A 22,311-nucleotide genomic window follows, 5' to 3' on the forward strand; every position below is an offset into this window, starting at 1 on the left:
ATTGTGTTAGTGAGGTATTGTCAAGAGAAAGAATCACATCTTGAGAGTCCAAAAATCAGCTCATACTCCACTAGGCGAAAAATGCGAGTTTATATTGAGAGCTCGGGAAACCGGCTCGATTGTAAACACATGGTTCGACATGGTAGGAATATTCACCGATAAGGTAGTAGTCGATCACAGTGCCCCTTTTGTGTGACATAGGTGGACAATAAAGTGAAGCAGTGTACAGCTTGTGCGTCATCAGGTACAAGAAGAGAAGATAATGATAAAACTGGCCGTTGGGAAAGGGCACTGCAGTGAGATGGCAGATGATGAATGATGATCCACCGGAATTGATCGACTCGGAAACCACCCAACCTAACACGGGCCGACCGGGAAACAACAGGCCATCGTCCAACCTAGCAATGTTCCAACCGGCCGAATGACGGGTATGTCGGTCTGGACTGGGAGGGTACATGGATACCAAGTGGCGTGACTGTGTAGGCATTATTGTTGTGGGCAAGGCTGGCTGGCTTTGGTCCCCATCGGATGGTTCCCCCATCAGAAAGTCCCGAGTGGTCACCATTGGTTGGGCCAACTGTGTGACCAAAGTGTTGATGATTCTCTGATGATTGCTTGATTATCTTTGATGATTTCCTACAGCCGCCATGGTGGTCGTGGTCGTACATGCCGGGATGGCCCTCCGTTTGCGTCACAGATCAAATGTAAATGTGTGAACCCGGAAATGGTATTATGTCACTTTGTATAATTAACCTTCTTCTTCGCTAGTATTCTTCAAATAGCTAAATGTCGCCCCGCCTCTAAGGTTTGGAGTTTTAATAAACTTAGAAAGGTTGCCTGCGATGCAAGTGGTCAAGCGGGCATTCATAAATGCGATGGAATGTCCTGTTCGGGATGGCGGCACATCTTGGAACCCTGCGCTGCCTGATCCAGAGGCGCGCGTCCTAGATATCTGGAGCTGCAGTCTGGCATGGTCGATCACGGCGTAGACTCGGGATAATTTCGGTCGAGACTCGTGGAGTAATCTGCCACTTTCTGCAGGGAGTGTGCACAGCATCGATGGCCGATTGGGACTGACAGCCCCAGCTGTGTGTAACCTACACCTTTCCAACAAAGAAGCTTGTAGGTGGCTGAAAGAAGTCCTTGAGCTTTCCGTCGCTCATATGATGATGTTCTTTTCTCGCTGGTAAAGATCCTTGAGTAGTTTCAACTGTTTCACACTCATGGTCTCGTTAGGAAGTCTGCTGGGAAGGTCAACTATCGCCAGTCTCATCAAGGCCAGTCCGACGTGTCCAAAGAAACCCACGACCCGCTCGGCGGAGGTCTTGAGCATAGCTGTCAGGATGGTGATATGAGTATCCTGGATTTCGTCGGCGGGGATGGACAAGATCTTGTGCATCGATTGCCAGAACATGGTGTTAGGGAAGGGGTTCTTGCGCGTGGTCTTGCCAAAATTGCGCAGGGTGAGGGCGGCATAGCCGGCCCCGAGAGCAGTCATGCGTTCGGCATGGGCTTGTTCACTGAGCCAAGGCCCGTCCGGCCCATCCCGCCGCCAACCCACGGCACGTCGGCCGCCTTCAGTTTTTTCGTTGCCGCAAAATCCCCACAGCGCCGGGCAAAAGACACGGTACTTCGCCAGGAGGATGTCCACCATGTGGTGGCCCTTGTAGACAAAAGCGTCCAGTGAAAAGATCTGTGCGGCCACAATCCCGACTGGCTCTGCATGCCCAATGTTGATTCCGGCTTCTTGGAGGAGGCCAGCAATGAGGGCCTTGGAAAAGATGTTGAGGGCGTAAATCAGTAGCGCGGGGACCTTGTTATTGTCGGAATTGGCAATCTCAGCCGGAGGGAAAGCCATGAACTGGCGCACATCCACCGACGGCTCGGCGATGGAAGAGGCTTTTTCGAGTGTTGTCCGAATTTCCTGGATCTAAGCAGCAGCAATATGGTCAGCTTGCTATCCAGACCACGGCGCAAACGATATGAAGACTCACCTGTGTCTTATTGCCTCCCTTAGTCTCACGGAGCTGTCCAACACACTTCCTGATGGATCGCCGAATATCGCCCATGTTCTGCTTCACGACTGCATTCGTCTTGCTTTCATCCTTGAGGTATTGCCGGAACTTCTTCAAGTGCTGGTGAAGTTCCACATAACGTGTGTGAATCTTGACTTCATCTTCCGTCAAGCGGCCTCCACCGACCCGACGTTGCCTCTCTGTCTGAGCCTCCTGTGCCTCTGCTGCCTGGCGCTCTGCGGCCTCTTGCTCCGCCTTCCTTGCCTCTTCTTGTTTTTTGCGCTCCTCCTCCGCACGTCGTTCCCGTTCTTTGCGTTCCTGTTCCTCTTGTGCCGCTCGCCTCTTGCGCTCTGCCTCCTCCTCCGCCTTTTTTCGGGCCTCCTCGGCAGCCTTGCGCTTGGCTTCTTGACGGGCAGCCTCCTCTTGCTCCCGTCGCTGTTTCTCCTGTCTCTCCCTCTCCAAACGTTCCGCCTCTCTTCGCGCTTCTTCCTCCTTCCGACGAATCTCCTCCTCAACTGCTCGTTGATGGGCGCGTAACGTCTCTTCAGCTTCTTCTAACACCTGGTCATGTAACTGCGCTACTTTGTCAAGGGCCGCATTATGCTGGGCTTCGCGCTCGCTGTCCAGACGATCGAGGCTTTCGTAGAAGGAACGACGCTCGTAGGCTTTGACTTTCTTCAGTTCTGTATTGTGAATCTTCAGTTGCTCGAGGTCGCGCGTAAGATCGAGAAGGAGTTGTCTTGAGGGGCTATCCACCTGGGGAGGATAGCTGAGGCGCCCCATGTTGCAAATTGGTGTCGGGTCTCGGAGGTTATTGTTCACAAATCAGAATGAAAGACGTGAAAAGGCAGCAATTGACTCAATTTCGAGATCCAGAGAGTGTGACGGAGTCGATTGTAAGCAAACCGGATCAACAACATCGGCGTCCAAACGCCGGCAACTGATATTGGATGAGGATGAGATGAGAACAGCCAATGTGGGAAAATTGACAAAGGCGCGTAGAGACGAGCTTCGTGGACGCCGACAGGACTACTTGCTGGACCTAAACATGACAGGAGATTGGCAATTAGCAGATGTCTCGCGCGTAGGCTCGGTACCAAGTATTCACATACTTCCTACCGATGGCAGCGTGCGTTCCTACCCAGACAAGCTGGTTCAAGCTTTGTAGAAGCCTTCTTCCCAGTCAATTGACCTGTAGTGAGCGGAATCTCGGCATAGGTAGCCAGAGAAGAAGCAAACAAAGGAATGGAGTTGCCGATGTCAATGGCTGGGTACACGATCCTGTCATTCCGGAGCATTTTGCGGGAAGAACAGAGCTCCGGTGCTGAGTCATCATGACCGGGAGATGCAAACTCGTCAAACTGGTCTGCATCACCGTTTTGTGTGTTGACTGGGGCTACGGCAGTACGGAACACGCACTCCGTGGTCTACTGCACCAGACCGCCTGGCTAAACATGGATCGCTCGGTTCCCACATCCCCCTCCCCCGTTCCTCGGTCGGAGTCGAGCAAACACCACGATCATCATGAATCAGACGACGATGATCTGCATTCAGATCACGACCAATCTCCTGCTGGATCAGATGAGATGAGAAGGAAAACAGTTCCTAAAAGCCTGTCACTAACTCTGCGGCCTGGCTCGCTTCTGACACCCTTCCTCAGCCAGGGAGGAGATGTCGACGCCTCCATTTAATCTGTCTCTCACATCCAACAGCACCTCATGGCCATGGATTTGTCCAGAGCCCCGCCTGTTTCGTATTGTGGACCTCCAGCCTGCCCACGATTGGACAAGTCGACATCTTCGGGGAGCGTATCGATACCGCTGGATACCTCGCCCACTCCTCACTAAGACACCAAGAACACCAACCAACACACTGCTGAGGACGGTCAGAGCAAGGATAGTTAAGGGGGAACGGACCCCAAATCTAGACGAATGTTATCAGTAATGTCTCGCTGGTCTGTCATCATTCTCCGGTCTTACTATTCATGCAGATGGGAACCGAGATGTTGAGAAGTATAAGTTTCCATCTGGGGGTTCACTAAGCAATTCCCACATGCTGGATGCAGGTAGCCCTATTCTTGATGTGCCTAAAAAGTTAAGATAGGCCTTAGTGACCTGTGAGTTGAGTCCACTGGGACTCTAACCGGTAGCTTACCGCCATACCGCACGCACTCAATCCTCTAGACCCCATTCATTCCCCCATAGGCTCCAAGCCTGGTTTAGGCGCCGCGGTGCACGCAGTGGATCATCTCCGAAGAGTGAGAACTCAATGATAAGTTAATGCCGGTGCCGGATCATCAGTCCCTGCGCTTGAGAATGTCGCCCCTGAACACTCTAGACATGTAAACATGTACGAGTATATATTAAGCATCTCGGAAGGAAGGCATTTGTGTGTATGAAAAAGGAGACATACATACTGTGGCTAGACAAGCGATCTCTCTGTAGATGGAAGCTCGACTCAAGTGGCAAGAGTGGCAAGACCAGTGACAGGCCGAGAACGAGAGCTGTAATGGAACCAGACCCTGTCGAGCTCCAAGTATGGTAACTTCTGGTTTAGTGACAAGTTTATTCCATCACTGATCGGATGCTGTGGTAGCTGAGCTTCTTCCACATAGCCAACCTAGGTAGTAATGAGACCTTGAAAGTCAATTGAAATACCCTGTCATTTTGACACACATTCTCTCTCATTGAACTCACAATGACTGCGTGCATATGAATAAACTCACCATGGCTATAACTACCATCTTGTAGCTTCTGGGATCCTTTCCCCCCACATCGGACCGTGAGAGCTGCGATACCACTCACCTATTGTATGAGTACAATAATACTTGTGCACATACAGTGCGTACAGTACCCTCCGGGTCGAGTCAGTCAAATCTACCTTGGTATACTGGAACATGAGATCTGATTGACATTTGGAACAGTAATCTGTTTGTGACTCCAACTTTTTCACTTTGTCTGGTATTGTTCGCGGTAGTATCCTTACAGGGTCTGCAACCTGGCCAGGTTATGACTACTATTAGCGACACTAAACGGATCTCCCTCACGCTGCCTGTCTCTCACTCTCTCCTCACTCTCTCTTACATCTTCACTTTTCTCCTCCCCTCCCCCCCACCCCCCCATCTTCTTCTTTCTTCTACATTGTTTTCTTCTTTTTATTTCACTCCTCTCCACCCACCTCTCCTCTTATCGCTTCTTTCCTCCTCCTCCTCCTCCTCCCTCCTTTCACCTAGTCCCCTCTCTCCCTCTTTACTCTTGCCTTTCCTGATCATTCCTTCAGGTTATCCACCAGTCCTCTGGTGGTAGCATTGATCGCCTTGGCTTATCTGTCATTCTCTCTCTGTCAGATAAAACCCACCTTGTCGTGTGCTTGTCGACTTCGCTGAAGGAGGAACCAAGAACCTATCTGTTTTGAAATAATCGGACTGTTTTCGTGCCTCCTCATTGCCGGAAAAGACGTCAGCTCAACAGCGTTGTGGTGCAAGAATCACTTGGGTTGCCTTTTCCCCCCTTTTCTGCCATTAAATAGAGAAGAGACTCCGTTCTCTTCCGTAACATCATCTCAACAGACAGAACCCCAATTAATCCCATCACTCCAATCGTCGAGAAGAACTCCTGTTCGTTGGAGAAAGAAGAAGAACAAACGAGCTTTGCCCATTGCAGAGGAGGAAAATAACAATATATGCAAGTCATTTGGCAGAAGGGGACCAACTCCACTCTCTCCTTTGGCTTGCTTGACCGACGATAGCTCCCAAACATCCGCTTGAACTCGGTGCTTCTCTTTCCCTTTTCTCTTTACCCCCTCTTCTTCTTCTTTTCTCCTCTTCTTCCTTTCCCCCTTCTTCAATCTTCTCTCACTCTTCTATCATAACCCCACAAACCTCAAAAATACAAGTCATCCTCTGCCTCCTGCTTGATTAGTCGAGCTTCATTCCTCTCTTTCGGTTCTTGCCGTCAATCGAGGCCTTGTCCCTCATCGGGCCCCGCACGGTGTCCTTTCCCCCCCCCCCCCCCCCCCCATCGCGACCTTGCTTTCTCTCTGAATATATTGGTTTTGCTTCTTTGGCTTCTTGGTACTCCCTGCTTCTCTCTCAATTTCGTCGAGTCACCACTTCTCGTTCTTGAAGTCAACCGGCTGTCTCCCGCTCCCGTGCAAAAAAAAATTAAGGAGAAGTGCGAAAGCAAATTCTCTCCAGGATTAATTTGCATCCAACCAAAAACTCCCCCCACAAAAGCTGGACAATCGCTAATTCAGGTAAGCATCGAAGCTCTCAAGATAGTCAAAGCTGCTGCGTTTTCAATTTCCCTTCTCCCATGAGCTTGTCGGGCTGGGCTCTGTTGCCTCCACATTCTCTCCCCGGTTCGCCTCGCTCCTTTCCCAGCTGTACCTTGGTTGATGTCACTTTTGGTATGGGGTAATCGCAGCTTCCCGTTTGCCCACGGAAGCTCCCCCTCCTTCCGCCTCTTTCCTCATCACCTAGTTTTTTCCTTTGTCTGCCACCAATGTTCCATCGCTAGACTTTCTCCTCGTAAATGTCTCTTTCTCTCAGTCAACTGACCTATCGTTCTCCCTTCTAGTTTACCGCAACATTTCTCAGTCGTTGTTCTAGACGGCCTCCGATCGGCTTCCCCCTCCCCTATTTGCTCACCAGCGTTATTCCATCGCTTCAACACTCTCTTTGCCACAGCGGGCCGATTCACAACAGACGTCTTCCCCCAGAAACAAATCAACCGGTGATCTATTCATCAAGAAAAGATGGATCAACAGGGTCAATCCGGTGTCCCCGGCCCCGCAGGGCGCAAGCTTCACATCGCCCACAGAAGAAGTCCCTCGGAGCTCACACCCCTCATGAGTAAGTCTCCTGTGGCCTTCCCTTAGGCTTCATCTTCCTCTTGAGACCCGTATCTTTTCCTGATTCACACATACTGATCGTCTCGTTACCAAAGTGGAGCAATTGGCCATTCAGCAACAGATTGAGCTGCTTCAGCAGCAACAACAACAGATCGCAGCTACGCATCAGCAATATGTCAACATGGGTCTGTTACAACCACAGCAGCTGGGCCAAGTTTCGGCATTCTCTCCCTCTCTGCAAGGCGGGGCTTCCATGGGAGGAGTTTCCCCGCAGATCAATGCCTTCCAGTTTCCGCAACTGGCTCAGCAACAACTTGGTGTTGGATTGAACGCCCCTGCCCAGCATTCGCATCGACGGAACCAATCGGCTCTTCCTGGCTTGGGGATGGGACCCCCGCCAGCCCCATCCTCTGGAGCCTCGGGATACTCGGACTATAACCAACAACAGAGCCATCAGCCAAAGAATGAGAATGGAGGTCATGGGCGTGGCCAAAGGGGCCCTCCTGGTGGTGGTGGCCATCAGAGACGTCACTCGCTTGCACTTCCTGAAGCCAAAAAGGCTGCTGAGCTTGCGCAACAGAAGAGGACAGCATCTGGTTTCCAGTTCCCGGCTCCCTCTGGCGATTCCTCCGATGCTGCGCAGAGCTCAGACGGCAAGTCAACCCCACCCGCGACACAGGCTCCCCAAGGTCTTGGTATGCATCGGGCCGGTAACATCCGCGCTGGCGGTCATGGTCGCAGTCAGTCAATGGCTGTTGGTGGCAATCGAGGCTCCTTGTCGGGTCGCGGCGCCGGTGGCTTCCAGTTCCCTGCTTCCAATGACAGTGGTTCTGATAACCAACGCCGTGGCAGCCAGCCCGGTCACGCTCGGTCTGGATCAAGGAACTTTGATAGCAACTGGCGCCAGCCTAATAACCAAGCTCAAAACCAGGATCAACAGAAGAGCTTTGGACAGCAGGGCAGTGGCTTCCAGCCTGGCCATCGTGCTCGTGCATCCATGAACCAATCTATTGGGTCCATTGGGCAGTTCCAATACCCCACACAGCCCCAGCTCATTCAACTGCCCCAAGGTCAGGTTATGATGGCTCCGCAGATGTTTGGTGGCCAACAACAACTGAACCCCCTGCAACTTGCTCAGCTCCAGGCTCTGCAACAGAATGGACAGCTCAGCGGCCAGGGCCTCGGGCTTCAAGCTAGTCAGCACGCTCCGCCGCAGCTTTCTGCTCAACAGCAGCAGCAACAGCAGCAACAGCAGCGGAAGACCCTCTTCACTCCTTATCTGCCTCAGGCAAACCTTCCTGCCCTGTTGAGCAATGGCCAGTTGGTCGCTGGTATCCTCCGTGTAAACAAAAAGAATCGTTCTGACGCCTATGTCACTACACCAGACCTAGATGCTGATATCTTCATCTGTGGAAGCAAGGATCGCAACCGTGCTCTTGAGGGAGACTATGTTGCAATCGAGCTTTTGGATGTAGATGAGGTGTGGGCTCAGAAGAAGGAAAAGGAGGAAAAGAAGAAGCGCAAGGACATCACAGACGCCCGTTCCGGTAGCAATGCTGGAAATGACAAGCTGTCTCGATCTGATTCCGGCGCCAACGGTGACCGCCAGGAGGTCGGCCCCGACGGCAGTATCCGTCGCCGCGGCAGTCTCCGTCAGCGACCAACCCAAAAGAAGAACGATGATGTCGAGGTTGAGGGCCAGAGTCTTCTCTTGGTTGAGGAAGAAGAGATCAGTGACGAGCAGAAGCCCCTCTATGCGGGACACGTCGTCGCCGTCATTGAGCGTATTGCTGGACAAATGTTCTCGGGAACCTTGGGCCTCCTTCGTCCCAGTAGCCAGGCGACGAAGGAGAAGCAGGAGGCCGAGCGACTAGCCAGAGATGGTGGTCACGGTCGCCAACAGCAGGACCGCCAGCAGGATAAGCCCAAGATTGTGTGGTTCAAGCCCACCGATAAGCGTGTTCCTCTGATCGCCATTCCCACCGAACAGGCACCTCGAGACTTTATTGAAAAACACCAGGAATACGCCAACCGAATCTTTGTTGCATGCATCAAGCGGTGGCCAATCACATCTCTGCATCCCTTTGGTACCCTTGTCGAACAGCTTGGCGAGATGGGCGACTTGAAGGTGGAGACCGAAGCTCTGCTGCGGGACAACAACTTCGGTGGGGATGAATTCTCCGACGCTGTTCTCAAGAGCATCGGTTGGGAAGACTGGACAGTTGCCAGTGAGGGTGACGCTCTGCTCGCCTCCCGTCGGGACCTGCGCCAGGAGACGACTTTCACTATCAATCCCAGTGGAGCTAAGCAGATTGACAATGCGTACCACATCAAGCCTCTTGCGGATGGCAAGGTGGAGATCGGTATTCATGTCACGGATATCGCTCACTTCGTCAAAGCCAACTCCCTTGTTGATCGGGAGGCTAAGAAGCGAGGCACGGCTGTTTACCTCATGAACCGACTTGTGAACATGCTCCCGACCCGCGTTTCTACTGAACTGTGTGCCCTGCTGCCAGGCGAGGATCGGTTGACAGTCAGTGTCATTATCAAAGCCAACCCCGAAACAGGTGCTATCGACGATGACGTTTGGATTGGCAAGACTATCACCAAGAGTTCCGGTCGCCTCAGCTATGATGATGTCAATGCCATTCTTCGGGGAACTTCAAACGTTGCCGCTCCCGGTGTCGCCGCCGACACTGTCAGAGCCCTTTATGTAAGTGATCTCCTGAACTCGACCCGCAGTATCTCGTCTGGTTTTGGCTGAGCTAATGGTATCGTCTTGTAAATAGGCTGTCACTTCACGATTCAAGGAGGCTAGATTCGGCAATCGAATTTCACAAATCCCTCCCCTCCGTCTTTTGTACCAGCTCGATGACGAGAATGTGCCCGTTGAGGGTAATATCTTCGACTCATCTCCTGTCCGTGAGATGGTCGAAGAACTCAGCTTCAAAGCCGACTCCTTGGTAGCCCGTCGCTTGGCCACTGCCTTGCCGGATAGGGCCTTCCTCCGTCGCCAAACCCCACCCAACGCCCGTCGTCTTCAGCTCTTCGTTGAACGGATGAACAGACTTGGGTTCGGCTTGGACCCAACCAGCAGCGGAACCCTGCAGAGCAGTCTCTGCAAGGTCCAGGATGATGATTTGCGCAAGGTCAGAAGACTCACCCTTCTTATTGAGCATATTAAAGTTCGTCACTGACAGTAATAGGGTATGGAAACGCTTCTTATGAAGTCAATGCAACGTGCCAAGTACTATGTGGCTGGCAGCACATCTGACGACCAGCGACAACACTATACACTCAACTTGCCAGTATATACACACTTCACCAACCCGTCTCGCCGTTACGCGGATATGCTCGTTCATCGTCAGCTGGAAGCTGTTCTGTCCAACGGTGCTATAGAGCTCTCAGAAGATCTGGAGTCGCTGAACAAGACTGCTGATCTTTGCAACAACAAGAAGGACTCTGCGCACAATGCCCAGGAGCAAAGTGTTCACATCGAAGCTTGCAGAAGCATGGACAAAATCCGCCAAGAGCATGGCGGTGATCTCATTAGCGAGGGTATCGTTCTCTGCGTTTATGAGTCTGCCTTCGATGTTCTCATTCCAGAATATGGATTTGAGAAGCGTGTCCATTGTGACCAGCTGCCTTTGAAGAAGGCTGAATTCCGCAAGGAGTCGCGTGTGCTGGAGCTTTACTGGGAGAAGGGAGTGCCATCCTCTGCTTATATCCCTGAGGACGAGCGACCGAAGCCTGCCAACTCTCGCGCGGCTCAAGCTGCTGCTGCTGCCCGCGAAGCTGAGGCTGCACGTGAGCGTGCTCGCGAGCGCGAAGAAGCAATCCGTAGACAGACTGAGACTGGCACCATGTCGCATGATGACGTGGACGCTCTATTTGACGATGATGACGACGTTTCCGAAGTCACCGAGATGGCTGCGGGTGTTTCATTGAACTCCGCTGTCGACCGTTCCACCCAGAGCATGCCACCTTCGCCTACTCGCAATGGCCATCTGCCCCAGGCGCCTCATCGGACACGTTCTGATCCCAAGATTGCGACCATCAGCGGCGATGCTCCCGAAGCTAAGTTGACGAACAAAGAGAAGTATCTCCGGCTGTTCAAGCTCAGAGAGGAGGATGGAGAGTACATTCAGGATGTCACCGAGATGTCTCGGGTGCCCATCATTTTAAAGACTGATTTGAGCAAGAGCCCACCGTAAGTTTCTCCCCAGTCACCATTTCTTCCTAGTCGATTTCTCAAGCTAATCGCGATACAGATGCCTCACTATCCGCTCTGTTAACCCCTACGCTCTGTAATCGGGGCCGTACATCATATGTCTTCTCTGGATGTGTTTTACATGTTTACAGTACAGATTTGACCTTTGCTTAGCGGATTGTTAGGGATTGTTAGGGTGGCTGTCTGATGGTGGTTGTCCAGTTTGATTGTCTTCCATCAGCTGAGCGAGGCATGAATTTCTCCGGGCACCACCTCATGCTCATGGTCGTATAGCTTTTATCAGCCTAGCGTGTTATTTTTTCTTATAATGTCTGAAGCTCTTCCTGGGGGACAGGGGCAAGTCTAACTCGAGTCTTTGCAGCAGGGCCTCGTGGGGACCTGACTCAAGAAGATCGAAGTGTGAACCTCCGTGGTAATGGAGGGTTATCTTTACGTGTTGCTGATCATGAAGATTCGAGGGCTAGATGCCGGATCTGATGTGACGTGACGAGAGGGGGTAGTTATCTCGGCCAGATCGAAAGCCAGTCAAGCGCAATTGTACCGGCAACATTTGTGAATTCATCATTAGATATTGCATAGTTTCAAACAGCACATGTTTCAACACACTGACTAATCGTCGGATAGAACTCGAAGGTACAATTGTAGCCAAGCGATTAGTTCAACGGTTTTCACGCTCAAGCAGCTAGACGGTGACTGCGGTACACTCCTTGGATTTTGCATACATAGGTATTACAAGCGGACTACCTAAACAGGTACAGTCTATCACATGCGGGTCGGGGTGTACTTCTACAAATCCAAACATAGTAAACGCCAGGCTAAAAAAGACGAACAACCAAACCCATTCCAACAGTCTCGTGAAACCAGCTCCACAATGGACATAATGCTGACAACCTCAAAAACAGAAGCGAAGAGTAAGGAAGAAGGCAGAGGTTACAACCTCCGTATCCCAATCCTCGGCTTCACTTTCTTTCCCGTCCCGCCAGCCGATGCCGACACCTTCCTCGCGCCCATTGTCATAGATCGGAGCGGTTTCGAACTTGAAGGGACGGACGCGGAGACGGCACGTCGAGAAGACATAGTACCCGTCGTAGGAGTAGCAGCAGTAGTGGAAGGCCCCAATACCGAGAGCGGGGGATATTGGTGCGATGATTTTCCAGCGGAGAGGGTCGACGAAGCGGAGGCGAGGAAATCCTTGGACAGGGGATTCTCCTTGCCGTCCCCGCTACGTCGGCGGCGGGTTTCCTCGTCGTCCGAGCCCGGGGACGAGGACGGGTCCTCGAAGATTTGGAGGTCGATTGTCGCTGCTGCTGTCGCCGCTGCCGCCGCCGTAGGGGTGGAGGCTAACACGTCGTCGCGGATGCGGCCGGAGGCGTTGACGCCTTTCATGGGGGAGGCGCCTCGTTTGGGGATGGAGAGTTTGGGGGACTTGTTGCGGGGTAATTCGGGGGAGGAGGGGGAGTGATCTCTGTCTCTTTCTCTGTCTCTGTCTCTTGTGGGGAGGGGGTTGGTTTTGTTGTTGTGGTGGTGTTTGTAGCAGGGTAAGGTGGGAGAGGAGGATGGTGATGTTGATCTCGTTCGGTTGGCGGCGATGTTCTGGTCTGAAGCGGAGGGGTTGGGGGTGACTTCGACGTCGGGGTCGGACTGGTCGTCCTCGCCGTCGTCGTCCTCCATGTCCATTGGTAGAGTTAGGACCGAGAGGGGACGTTTACCGTGGATGTTTTTGCGGAGGGTTGGGGGTGGGCGGTGGCGGACTGGGGAAGGAGATAGCGAAGGGTCATTCTCTTTGCTGGCATTGGTGGAGGATCCAGAATCGGAGAGGTTTCCATCATCACCGTTGTTTTCTTCGTTGTTGGTAGCTGGATGCGTTTGTTCTTGGTGGTGTTGGTGACGGAGGTCTTTTTCGTGGTGGGTAAGGTGATCGGTTGTGAGGCCTAGAGAGGGTTTGGGTAAACTGGGCTGGCTTGATGACAGCGATGGCGCAGCTGCAGAGACCGTCTGAGGAGTTGTGCTGGATTCCGATTCGGGTGTATTTCTCGCGCTGGTCTTTCGAGTTGTCCGTTTCTTCATCGTCACGGACGTGATTCTGGTCCCTTTGCGTGGCCTCAGGGTGCGGGGTTCGTCCTGCTCGACCGGGATCGTGGTGCCCGCGTCTTCACCCCGCAATTTCGCTTCAGCGACTGCGCTCTTGAGATCGTCGGGGACGGGAGCGTGTATCGAGGTCATCAGCTTCGCTTGACGGGCGAAGGCTTCGTAGTTTTCTTGCAGAAGGGAGCCAGAGGCGGCATTGAGTGCGGAGTCGGGGTTCGGGTAGATCAGCAGACAGGAGATTGTCTACACGTGCGTAGCATTGGGGTTAGAGATCCTCTATAGCAGTCATCGTGGTGACGGGGCAGCAGCTCACGATCAGCACATCCTTCAATGTCAGCGTAGGCTTCCAGTCTCGCTTCAAAGTATCCACGCAGACAGCTCCCGTCAACTCCTCCACATTGGGATGCCAGATGCGAGTCTTGAAGGTCGCCTTAGGAGGACTCTTGGGGTAATCCTCCGGCATCTTGAGATGCAGTCGCCATAGTCCCTGTGAGTAGGGGGTACCCTGTGGTCCCGCTAGGAGCGCGGTGAACTGCGTCAAATCGTCGGCGCTGGCATCATCGGGAGGGAAGAGGTAGTTGGGCGGCAGCTCCTCATGCAATGCAGCATGGTCCGCTGCGAGACGGCGGATGCTCGCTGAAACCTTTCGAAATCCGTTAGCTTAAACTGATATCCCAAAACTTTTGCAATCGGTAAAATCAAAAGTAAAAACCTACCATCCTGCCTGCTCTTGGTGCGGCTGTCTGAAAAGTCGAACACAACTGTAGTGATACAATGTATGGAAGGGAGATAAGAAGATCTCAGAAGACAAGGGGGAGAAAAGAGCTAGGTGAAAGTCAGGTGTCGAACTAGCACCACCAGGTGTCACTAATGTCTAGATCTCTGAGAGTGGAACTGTTTCGGAAGTTTCGTTCTCAGTGAGAGCGATTGGTAATGTTGTGACACCCAGTACTTTTGTATAAGCTCACTAGTCAAGTAGTCACTCCAGCGACGACCCGACAGCTCATTTGTTTTGATGATGTTTAGTGAACCTGACCGAACGGCACTAGACCCGGCTGGGTCCCCAAAACAACGCGCTCGCACCCCAGGCAGTCACGTGCGTTTCGCGTATTCCGCGCGTTTTAGGAAGTGTAATTGGATTAGGTAAGGTGTCCGTCCCGATTGGGATAGGGGCGAGTGCGGACCACCTCCCGGGCCTCTTGAACAAGTACTAAACAAGTGGAGGAGTCTCCATAATATACTCTGGACTATCGATCAGAGTGCCATTGACTATTTCAACGACTTCAAGCATGGGACTATATTTATTTTTACCTTCTCGCCTGAGCTCTGTATATCTGGAGACGGACTTAGGTCAACAGGATCTATGGAATGGAATTGTGGACAACTGAGATACAATGCTCACGTCCGTCACCAGAAGATAGGTCTAATCTTTGCGTTCTTTGGTCTGGCTGCTGTGAAGACACGAGGTGGATTCGACTGCAAGAGTCTACCGTACGATTGACCAAAACCTGCTGAGAGAGAATCGTCTTGTTTATTTACCATGTACTCATTAGGCAATTAAAAATTACTAGAAAAAAAAACAATCGAAAGCTCTTATGTACGCCGCAGTCATGCAACTTTGGTGTGCAACATGGATCGGCCTTGACATCAAACAGGAGGGGGAATGAGACAGAATCAAACACAGACAAAAGACAGCCTTCCCATCAGTGGTGCAAGTCCCTCCGACCGAGAACCGTTGATATATTCAGGTTGTTTTTTGAGCTCGGTTCGCCTGGCTAAACGGCCGTAAACACGATGTACAACTCGATGTCCAGTGCGAATCATCGAAGCGGATGAGGTCTTTGACCATCGACGAGGGGGGGATGGTATTGCCGGCCCCTTTTACAAGAGGGCAGCAATGGCAGCACCAGCCACCATGGACAGGCCCATAGGAGCCATGGTTGCGAGAGGTACACCGGCACCCTCGGAAGTGCTAGTGCTGCTGGAGCCGCTGGTCTCGGAGGATGAGGAAGAGGTCTTGGTTGAGGTGGAAGACTCGGTCTTAGCGGTGGTAGTCTTGGTCTTCACAGTCGAGAAAGACGAAGCAGGAGCGCTAGAGCCGATGACAGCGCTAGAAGCACCCGCGGGGAGGGAGCCTTGGGTGGGGATGACAGGCTGGGAGGTCACAGCAGCGGGCTGAGAGGGCGCCTAGTCACAGATCAGCACTGTTGTTGTTTTGTAGATACAAGAGAGAATGCTTGCTCACCACGACAGCAGAGGACTGAGCAGCGGCGAGAGCGCCGAAAGCAACCAGGAAGATAGAGTAACGCATTGTGAAATTGGAAGGTGTGTTGGATTGGGTGGAGCGATTGTGGAGGCGGAGTATGGAGATCGATCAAGAGTCACAAGCGAATGTCTCTGGAAGGAGATAGCGATTGAAGCGAATGGGTGAGGCCTCAAAGGAAACGACCGTGGGGGTTACTTTATATCACTTGAGAAAGAAAAAGGGACAGAGAGGATGACAGGCGCAGGGGCATCCCTTAAATAGACTGAAGGCAGGGGACTGCGCAGAAAGGCTGGGACCAAGTGCTGTCGCAATAAGACACTGAAGGAATAATCTATGGACTTTTAATTATTATTATTATTATTTTCGGTTTCTTTCTTGTCACAATCAGCCCTGTCCAGTGCCTGCACCTCCTAGTACGTAGTGGCAATGAAAGATGGTGGGATCCACTCAAGCCAAGCCCGACGGCTCAGCATCGTTGTTCATCTGCTTGTGGCTTTTCCGGTACATTTTCCGTACTATCCATGTGCTTGAGTATACGGAGTACTGTCGGAGTACTTAGTAGGAGTGGGTGGTCAAGGCTGGAGAGGCGGGCGAGACAAGAGTACGTACTACTGTCTCGGGCAACCAATGCCAAGTCTACTTGCCCATAACACATCGAACGCACCATTGCGACTAAAACCACTAAAGTCGGACTAAAGACGGAGACGAGACGGGACAATCATAGACTGCAGACAGTGGAAAAAGGAATTAAAAAGAATTCATATACGAACCACGGGAGGGAGGAGGTTTGCGTATGCCTCCTGCCATCTTTGCTATTTTTGGCGGTCACAGCCTGTCGGCCAGGGCTGGCCCCGCCAATAGAAGGCTTGTCCCGCCGATCTACCCATGGGCTATGGTGGTGAGATGCAACCAAGTTCAACCAACCCAACCTCACAAGAATAGTGATTTATTATTATTTCCTTATTGTGATTATTGAGTACTGTGACCAGGTCCAGTGCCCCAAACGTTAAGCTTCCTATTTGAAAGTCTTCGACCAAACTTTCCACCCTCAGCAACAAAACAAAGCACATGCTGAATCCTTACGAAGACAACACCAACTGCTCGCATGGGCCGATGTCGACTACCATCCCAGCCATCCATTATCTATTCTTCCTATTACTGCCCACCCCTCATCTGCATGCACTCTAAACTGAACCGTTCCATCCGAAGTGCAGTGTTGGTGTTAACTCACCACTTGATCCTGTTGACCACAGTCTGAGTCTGTAGATTTGACCAGCCTCTTAATTAGCGAACACCCCCCCCCCAACGGGCACCGCACCCGTGGACCACGACGCGGGTCTAGCCGATGATGGATTCTCGCCCCTCCTCTTGCGCTCGTCTCACGGGTGGTGAGACCGTAGGAAGTAAACTCCATATCTGGGCCTGCACCCAGCAGACCGCGCTCCGAACCGCGCGTCCGGTGACCGGACCGAATTCTCTTCAGCATCACAAGCTCTTGAGCCTCCAACCGAATCTACCAAACCCTATTCTATACCAGTACACTGTGGCTGCCACTGACGCGGTCCACGTAACAACCGCCAAAAGACGCCTCATCCTCAATCCTCACATTCAGCACTGACGTAAGACCATTACGATCCCTTGAAAGGGCACACACTACGGAGTACAATACTGCGATTCTAACAATTGCATAACTCCAAATGAAAGTATACTATCTGTCTCATCCTAGCATCCTTCCAGTCTGGGGATGGAGAAGCCAAGGAGCAAAAAGGAAATGAGTCTGACACCAATACTGGGGTGCCAAGAGCATAACAACAGCTCCTTTTCTCTTGCACCTACAGAAGCAGCTGATTGAGTGGGCTATCGTATGCCCATTGCCCAAGTGCAATGTGCATGGCCCGGGGGGCTCTTGTCGATCCGCCAATTCGAGACACTAGGGCCAGAACAGTCTACCGTAAGGTACGGTCGTATCAGGGGTGACAAAATCTCCGGCAAGGCAAATCACATTTCCCAAGGCGATGCAAGGATGCTTGCTCTCACAGGAGTCAGCATGTTTCGGTTCTCTCATCCTTGCCAGAGCAGTGGTCAAAGGATACAATGTGAACGGCAGCACGGAGGAAGACAAAGATTTTGGCCCGGCTGGCAAGGCGGTCACCATGCAAATTAAGGATTTCGGTCTTAGACCCTTCAATCCTCGGTAGTTAAGCGATTCTTCTTCTCATCCCGCCCTTGTCTCATCAGGCCAAGTTCGGTGGATTATGTATGACTGTGATACCCCAGGACTGCAGTGGAGCGCCTTTTTCCGCCCGATGTCGCTAATTTGGACTAATTTGCGCTTGGGCGGACGGCAGCCAATCATGGATGAGTCGAGCTTCGATCGAGGGAGGCCTCAGCTTGAAGCCGTCTGCAAGACCATAGAGCAGTGGTCGGTACTCCGTACGGTGTGGTTGCTTTTCGATTCTTCACCATTCGAAATGCGATGGAGTGCCAGTGAGAACTTCGGAGAGTGAGTGCGAGAAAAATAGGATTATTCTCAACTCAATTCCCTTCTCTTCTTACTCCAAATCATTGTGCACTACACCATACGTTTAAGAATATTTCCACTTGCTGTTCTCCTTCCCCCATACTACTCCGTTCTGTGCTCCGTACTTTGTAACCCTCCCCATTGTTGTGATATGTCTTAGACGAGCAAAGCCCAATCACTTTTGTTCTGCCGCTGTGCCGTCTTGGACTGCTGCGCTTATTTCCTCATTCCCTCCCCCACTCAGCCAAATAGAAGGCTTGATCGTGGACTTCATTGGGTAGGTTTTCTCCTGTCCGTCTTGGGATACGAACAGAAGTGGCCCAGATCTCCATCCACTGCACCCTGAATAGACTGGCTAGCTGGCCACATGACGCTTTGGGGTCTGTACTTCTTGCCCCGTGAAGATTGCTTCTTCCAGGCTTGCGGAGCTGTTGACAGAGCTCATGTGCATTCATCTTGCACTGATTTGACATGTTTATTCGGATCTCAATGAATTGAGCACTTTAACCAGTCGACTGACTCGAATATATAGCACAGACAGAAAAACAATCCATCCCAAAACAAGACAGGATGAGTATATGAGATAGAAGACATCGTGGCTTCCATACTCATCCATACTCATACCTCTGCACCTATTCCAGAAGGCGAAGGAACAAGGGCCCTTATGCATGTCTCATCTTCACTCGTCCAAATATACCCTGCACAACAACTACAGACAAGAACCGAACGAGCGCTACGTCGTCGACTCTTACATCTGCTATGCCAGACTCGACGACTCGACTCCTTCATAACCCTATCCCCAGATACCGATACTCCAACTTCCACATCTGCACTAAATAACCTCTGAAACAAACCCTCCCCGTATATCCCGATACTCTGGCTCCCCCGGACTTGAGATTCCTCGGCCACAGGGCCAGGCCTCCGTCTCTGCATGTCATGAAACCGATCGTCAAGTTCAACTCGAGAATATTCGTGGACTGTTCTGCATGCAGCTTTACTTTACGAGGGAAAAAGCGAAGCGTAGACCACCGGTTCTTGGATGAGGAACGATACGGACCAGCACGTTCTTCCCCCGGCCTTCCTCAAGGGCTATGGCTGAAACACAGAATTGTGTTCGTACTGATGAAACCCCGGGGTGTTTGAGTATTTTGTGGGAAGGAAATTTGAGTTGAACAAGGCTGTTTGGGTTGGACTTCTGGAAGAATCGAGGGGGGTTTTTAGGTGGGTGTATTCGGTTTGAGATAGGCTTGAGGCATTGGACAGGATGTACCTGAGCGTCGAATGGGGCGGGGGGGCCCGTAGATATACACAGAGTATAGTGCTCGCACGTCTCTTCTGCATGGCGCAGTAAGGAATGAAGCCAAGGTTCTCAGCTACCTGCCCAGCAGAGAAGAGACAAACCCCATCCCAGCTCACCAGTCCAGCCAACTCCTTCAACCCGAGCCAAGCTTAGGGACAGCACTGGCAGTAAGTAGCCCCGTGTATGAATTAGCCAGCCCACCAGACACCAAGAAACCAGTATACCAACCACAAGATCCTGGATTACTCCCATAGAAAGGAAAGAGAACATAATATACAATAAAACCTCTTCCCTAAACAACCTACCTAGACCACTCCTCTTCCTTTATCCCCAGGGGAACGCCCCCTCCCCTTCAGGCACAACCCCATCCACCCCAACCACAACCAGGCCTAATTATTTCTTCTCCTCAACCACATCATCCCCCACCCCCGACTCCCGGATCCAATCCGCAAACTCCTTTCTCTTTGCCTAGAATCCAACAAAACATAGTCAGCATTAACCTTCGCCAGATTCCCCCAATCCCCACCCCCAGAAACCCCCCCCTATCGCACACAATCCCCATCCCCAAAGACAAGCAAAGGGAAAGAAACATACCCGAACATCCCAGAACGCATACCGCTCCTCCAACCGCCGGTACGGATGGCGCCCTTTGCCCTCGCGCTCGATCTGGCCCGCCCACTCGCTCCAGCTGATGGGTTTGAGTTTCTCGGTGCCCAGGACGAGGCCCACGGAGACGATGATCAGGGACACGAGGGCTTCGATGATGATGTCCGGCGGGAGGTGCGTGGTTGTTGTGGTGGCGGAGTGGAGCGGGTTGGTGAGGCGGGAGCTGCTGGCGCTGCTGGTTAGGAGGGTGTGTTCGTGGGCGGAGTAGCCTCTGTAGTTCATAAGTATTAGCTTTTATTGATGTGTAGAGGCGATGTGGGTTGTGGAAGGGACGAGGGGAGGGGGGATATTGTCTGCAAGGTAATGCTAAGACCGTATGGGTATGGGATTGTGGTGGTTGGATGCATGAAGCTGAACTTACGCGTGGGCAAGCAACACCAACCCGAAGAGGGTGAGGACGCGGGAGAAGAATCCCATTCTGTGCCGGTGGATTGGGAAGATGCGGTGGGAGCTCGATGTCCCAGGAAAAGCTCTGTGGTGACTGCAAGAGAGGACGTCAAGCTAGTGCAATATAGATACTAAGGTAGTAGCGTCCTATGCCCTGGTGTATCGGATCTGCGGAAGTGGTTTGTACGGTAGACCGGAATGACCTGGACTGCAAGCAAGCCTAGTGCCTGCGGGCTCTTGGGATGGGCTACTTCGGCGGCTCTGAAATGATAACGGCCCCACGAGATTGGGCAGCATTGACCTCTTGGTTGCTCGCTACGCATTGGCTCAGCTTCGCAGCTAGCTTGCAGCTGTCTTACCGGAGTTTGCTGATGAGGGGTTGAATTGAGGGGCAATGACTACGCGCTACTGATCATGCAAGAAACAAAAATGAATTGGGTATAATTTTGTGATTTTTTTATTATTCGTCACGCCAATCTAGGCGGCTTTTATTTATTTATTCAAGGTCATGACAGTAAATTCCCGTGGAATAACATCAAATTCATCAAGAATCATTTACAGCTTCTGCATGGCAGCCTGTGAGGAGAAAGGAAGTTAGTACGGACGCAAGATGAGCGTGGCCAAAAGCGGTAGAACTTACAACATCGGTGGACTGGACGTGGTCCTCGTCCTCCTCGATCTGCTGCTGGAGCTCATCCAGAGAGACCTTCTCGTCCTCAACGACAAGGTTGATCTGGAGCTTCTTGATACCGAAGCCAACGGCAACGAACTTGGAAGCACCCCAGACGAGACCGTCCATCTCAATGGCACGGACGTTGGCCTCCATCTGGTTGATGTCGGTCTCATCATCTATTATTGGTTAGTAGCTGCATTTCTTGGTAGTCAAATAACGGTAGAACATACCCCAGGGCTTGACATCCAGGGTCACGATGGACTTGGCGGCGGGCTTGGGGCCCTTGGCCTCCTTCTTCTTCTTGTACTCAGCAAGACGGGCCTCACGCTCCTTGACGGCCTCGGCGTCCTCCTCCTCATCCTCATCGGAGCCGAAGAGGTCCATGTCGTCATCCTCAGCGTCGGGCTTGTCCTTGGGGTTGGTGGGGAGCTCGGTGGCCTCAGGGCCGTAGGTGGTGTACTCCTTGGAGGCATCACCGGGGAGAGTGGAGAACTCAGCCTCGTAGGAGGCGATGTGCTTGTACCAGCGGGCAACGTTGGGGTACTTCTCGGCGTCGGGAGCACCGGAGAAAGCCTTGAAGGTCACGACATCGGCCTGGGAGGGAGCATCGCTTCAATGGAGTTAGCTGCAAGTCCATCAATATGGTACGACAAGGTGTCGATGAATTGGGGAAAAAATTATTCAGGCAGAAAAATGCAATAAAATGAAAAGTTTCTCCAAGTAAATCAGAAGCGCGATTGCTCGCATTGTTGTGTAATCTTGCAGCGGGGTCTTAAGCCGCCTCATAAACACGGACCAATTTGTTTTCATCATACAAACGAGGAAAGAAACCTTGAACAGGAGGGGGGAAGAGGGGTAAACATCATCAAGAGTGCCTTACCCAACAATGTAGCTCCGGGAAGCCAGGTAGTTGTTGGCGACTGAGGGGCACAATTAGTGACTGCTAGAGACAGAAAGGGACAGAAAGGAAGAAAAAAAGACGTAGGGAAAGACATACGGGTGAGGCCGGCGTCGGAAACGAAGTCAGTGAAACCCATTGTGAAGGTATGTGAATGTGAAGAGTGTGGTGTGAGAAGAAGAAAAAAAGGAGGGGGAGGGGAGAAGGAGGGAATAAATAGGAGGAAGAGGAGCAGAAGGAGGGGAAAGGTGTTCTGAAGTAATTTTTTCAACCCTCCAGGGCCCTGCCTGAGAGGTCGAAATTTTTCGGGCGACGCCCACAGCGCCCCTCCTTTTGGGGCTGCACGTGATCTCGACGGTGGACGGATTCGAAGAGCTTGGAAGAAAGCAAGTCTGGAAAGACTGGCCCAGTTCGG

General features: G+C 52.0%; 7 protein-coding genes across 7 annotated transcripts; 2 read left to right on the forward strand and 5 right to left on the reverse strand.

Annotated features, from left to right (window-relative positions):
* Positions 1 to 1,159: 1,159 nt before the first annotated feature.
* On the reverse strand, positions 1,160 to 2,798 carry BO82DRAFT_271250 (putative RNA export mediator Gle1; the record flags this gene model as incomplete). Its single annotated transcript, XM_025630983.1, has 3 exons — positions 1,160 to 1,930; positions 1,995 to 2,284; positions 2,426 to 2,798. 3 exons carry the CDS (start codon positions 2,796 to 2,798, stop codon positions 1,160 to 1,162), a joined length of 1,434 nt encoding a protein of 477 aa, XP_025497372.1.
* A 500-nt stretch (positions 2,799 to 3,298) lies between these two features.
* On the forward strand, positions 3,299 to 4,200 carry BO82DRAFT_349693 (uncharacterized protein). Its single transcript, XM_025633935.1, has 3 exons — positions 3,299 to 3,938; positions 3,995 to 4,101; positions 4,170 to 4,200. Exon 1 carries the CDS (start codon positions 3,350 to 3,352, stop codon positions 3,704 to 3,706), a length of 357 nt encoding a protein of 118 aa, XP_025497373.1. The 5' UTR covers positions 3,299 to 3,349; the 3' UTR covers positions 3,707 to 3,938; positions 3,995 to 4,101; positions 4,170 to 4,200.
* Positions 4,201 to 6,770: 2,570 nt separating this feature from the next.
* On the forward strand, positions 6,771 to 11,177 carry ssdA (mRNA-binding translational repressor SSD1; the record flags this gene model as incomplete). The annotated part of the gene is made up of 5 exons (XM_025637211.1): positions 6,771 to 6,867; positions 6,962 to 9,579; positions 9,656 to 10,015; positions 10,073 to 11,076; positions 11,138 to 11,177. 5 exons carry the CDS (start codon positions 6,771 to 6,773, stop codon positions 11,175 to 11,177), a joined length of 4,119 nt encoding a protein of 1,372 aa, XP_025497374.1.
* A 614-nt stretch (positions 11,178 to 11,791) lies between these two features.
* BO82DRAFT_349695 (putative ubiquitin conjugating enzyme E2) lies at positions 11,792 to 14,060 on the reverse strand. Its single transcript, XM_025633936.1, has 3 exons — positions 13,902 to 14,060; positions 13,499 to 13,828; positions 11,792 to 13,428 (listed from the first exon to the last, which is right to left on the reverse strand). Exons 1-3 carry the CDS (start codon positions 13,902 to 13,904, stop codon positions 12,028 to 12,030), a joined length of 1,734 nt encoding a protein of 577 aa, XP_025497375.1. The 5' UTR covers positions 13,905 to 14,060; the 3' UTR covers positions 11,792 to 12,027.
* Positions 14,061 to 14,597: 537 nt separating this feature from the next.
* On the reverse strand, positions 14,598 to 15,585 carry BO82DRAFT_349696 (putative GPI anchored protein). The gene is made up of 2 exons (XM_025633937.1): positions 15,431 to 15,585; positions 14,598 to 15,372 (listed from the first exon to the last, which is right to left on the reverse strand). The coding sequence occupies exons 1-2, from the start codon at positions 15,494 to 15,496 to the stop codon at positions 15,067 to 15,069; spliced, it is 372 nt and encodes a 123-aa protein (XP_025497376.1). The 5' UTR covers positions 15,497 to 15,585; the 3' UTR covers positions 14,598 to 15,066.
* Positions 15,586 to 19,665: 4,080 nt separating this feature from the next.
* On the reverse strand, positions 19,666 to 20,355 carry BO82DRAFT_397098 (membrane magnesium transporter family protein; the record flags this gene model as incomplete). The annotated part of the gene is made up of 3 exons (XM_025638900.1): positions 19,666 to 19,740; positions 19,867 to 20,149; positions 20,300 to 20,355. 3 exons carry the CDS (start codon positions 20,353 to 20,355, stop codon positions 19,666 to 19,668), a joined length of 414 nt encoding a protein of 137 aa, XP_025497377.1.
* A 478-nt stretch (positions 20,356 to 20,833) lies between these two features.
* On the reverse strand, positions 20,834 to 22,035 carry BO82DRAFT_427950 (translation elongation factor 1 subunit beta; the record flags this gene model as incomplete). Its single annotated transcript, XM_025640401.1, has 5 exons — positions 20,834 to 20,901; positions 20,966 to 21,174; positions 21,229 to 21,608; positions 21,879 to 21,918; positions 21,996 to 22,035. The coding sequence occupies 5 exons, from the start codon at positions 22,033 to 22,035 to the stop codon at positions 20,881 to 20,883; spliced, it is 690 nt and encodes a 229-aa protein (XP_025497378.1). The 3' UTR covers positions 20,834 to 20,880.
* Positions 22,036 to 22,311: the final 276 nt, after the last annotated feature.

The sequence above is a fragment of the Aspergillus uvarum genome (assembly GCF_003184745.1).
Source record: "Aspergillus uvarum CBS 121591 unplaced genomic scaffold BO82scaffold_1, whole genome shotgun sequence".
In the NCBI taxonomy this organism is placed as follows: domain Eukaryota; kingdom Fungi; phylum Ascomycota; class Eurotiomycetes; order Eurotiales; family Aspergillaceae; genus Aspergillus; species Aspergillus uvarum.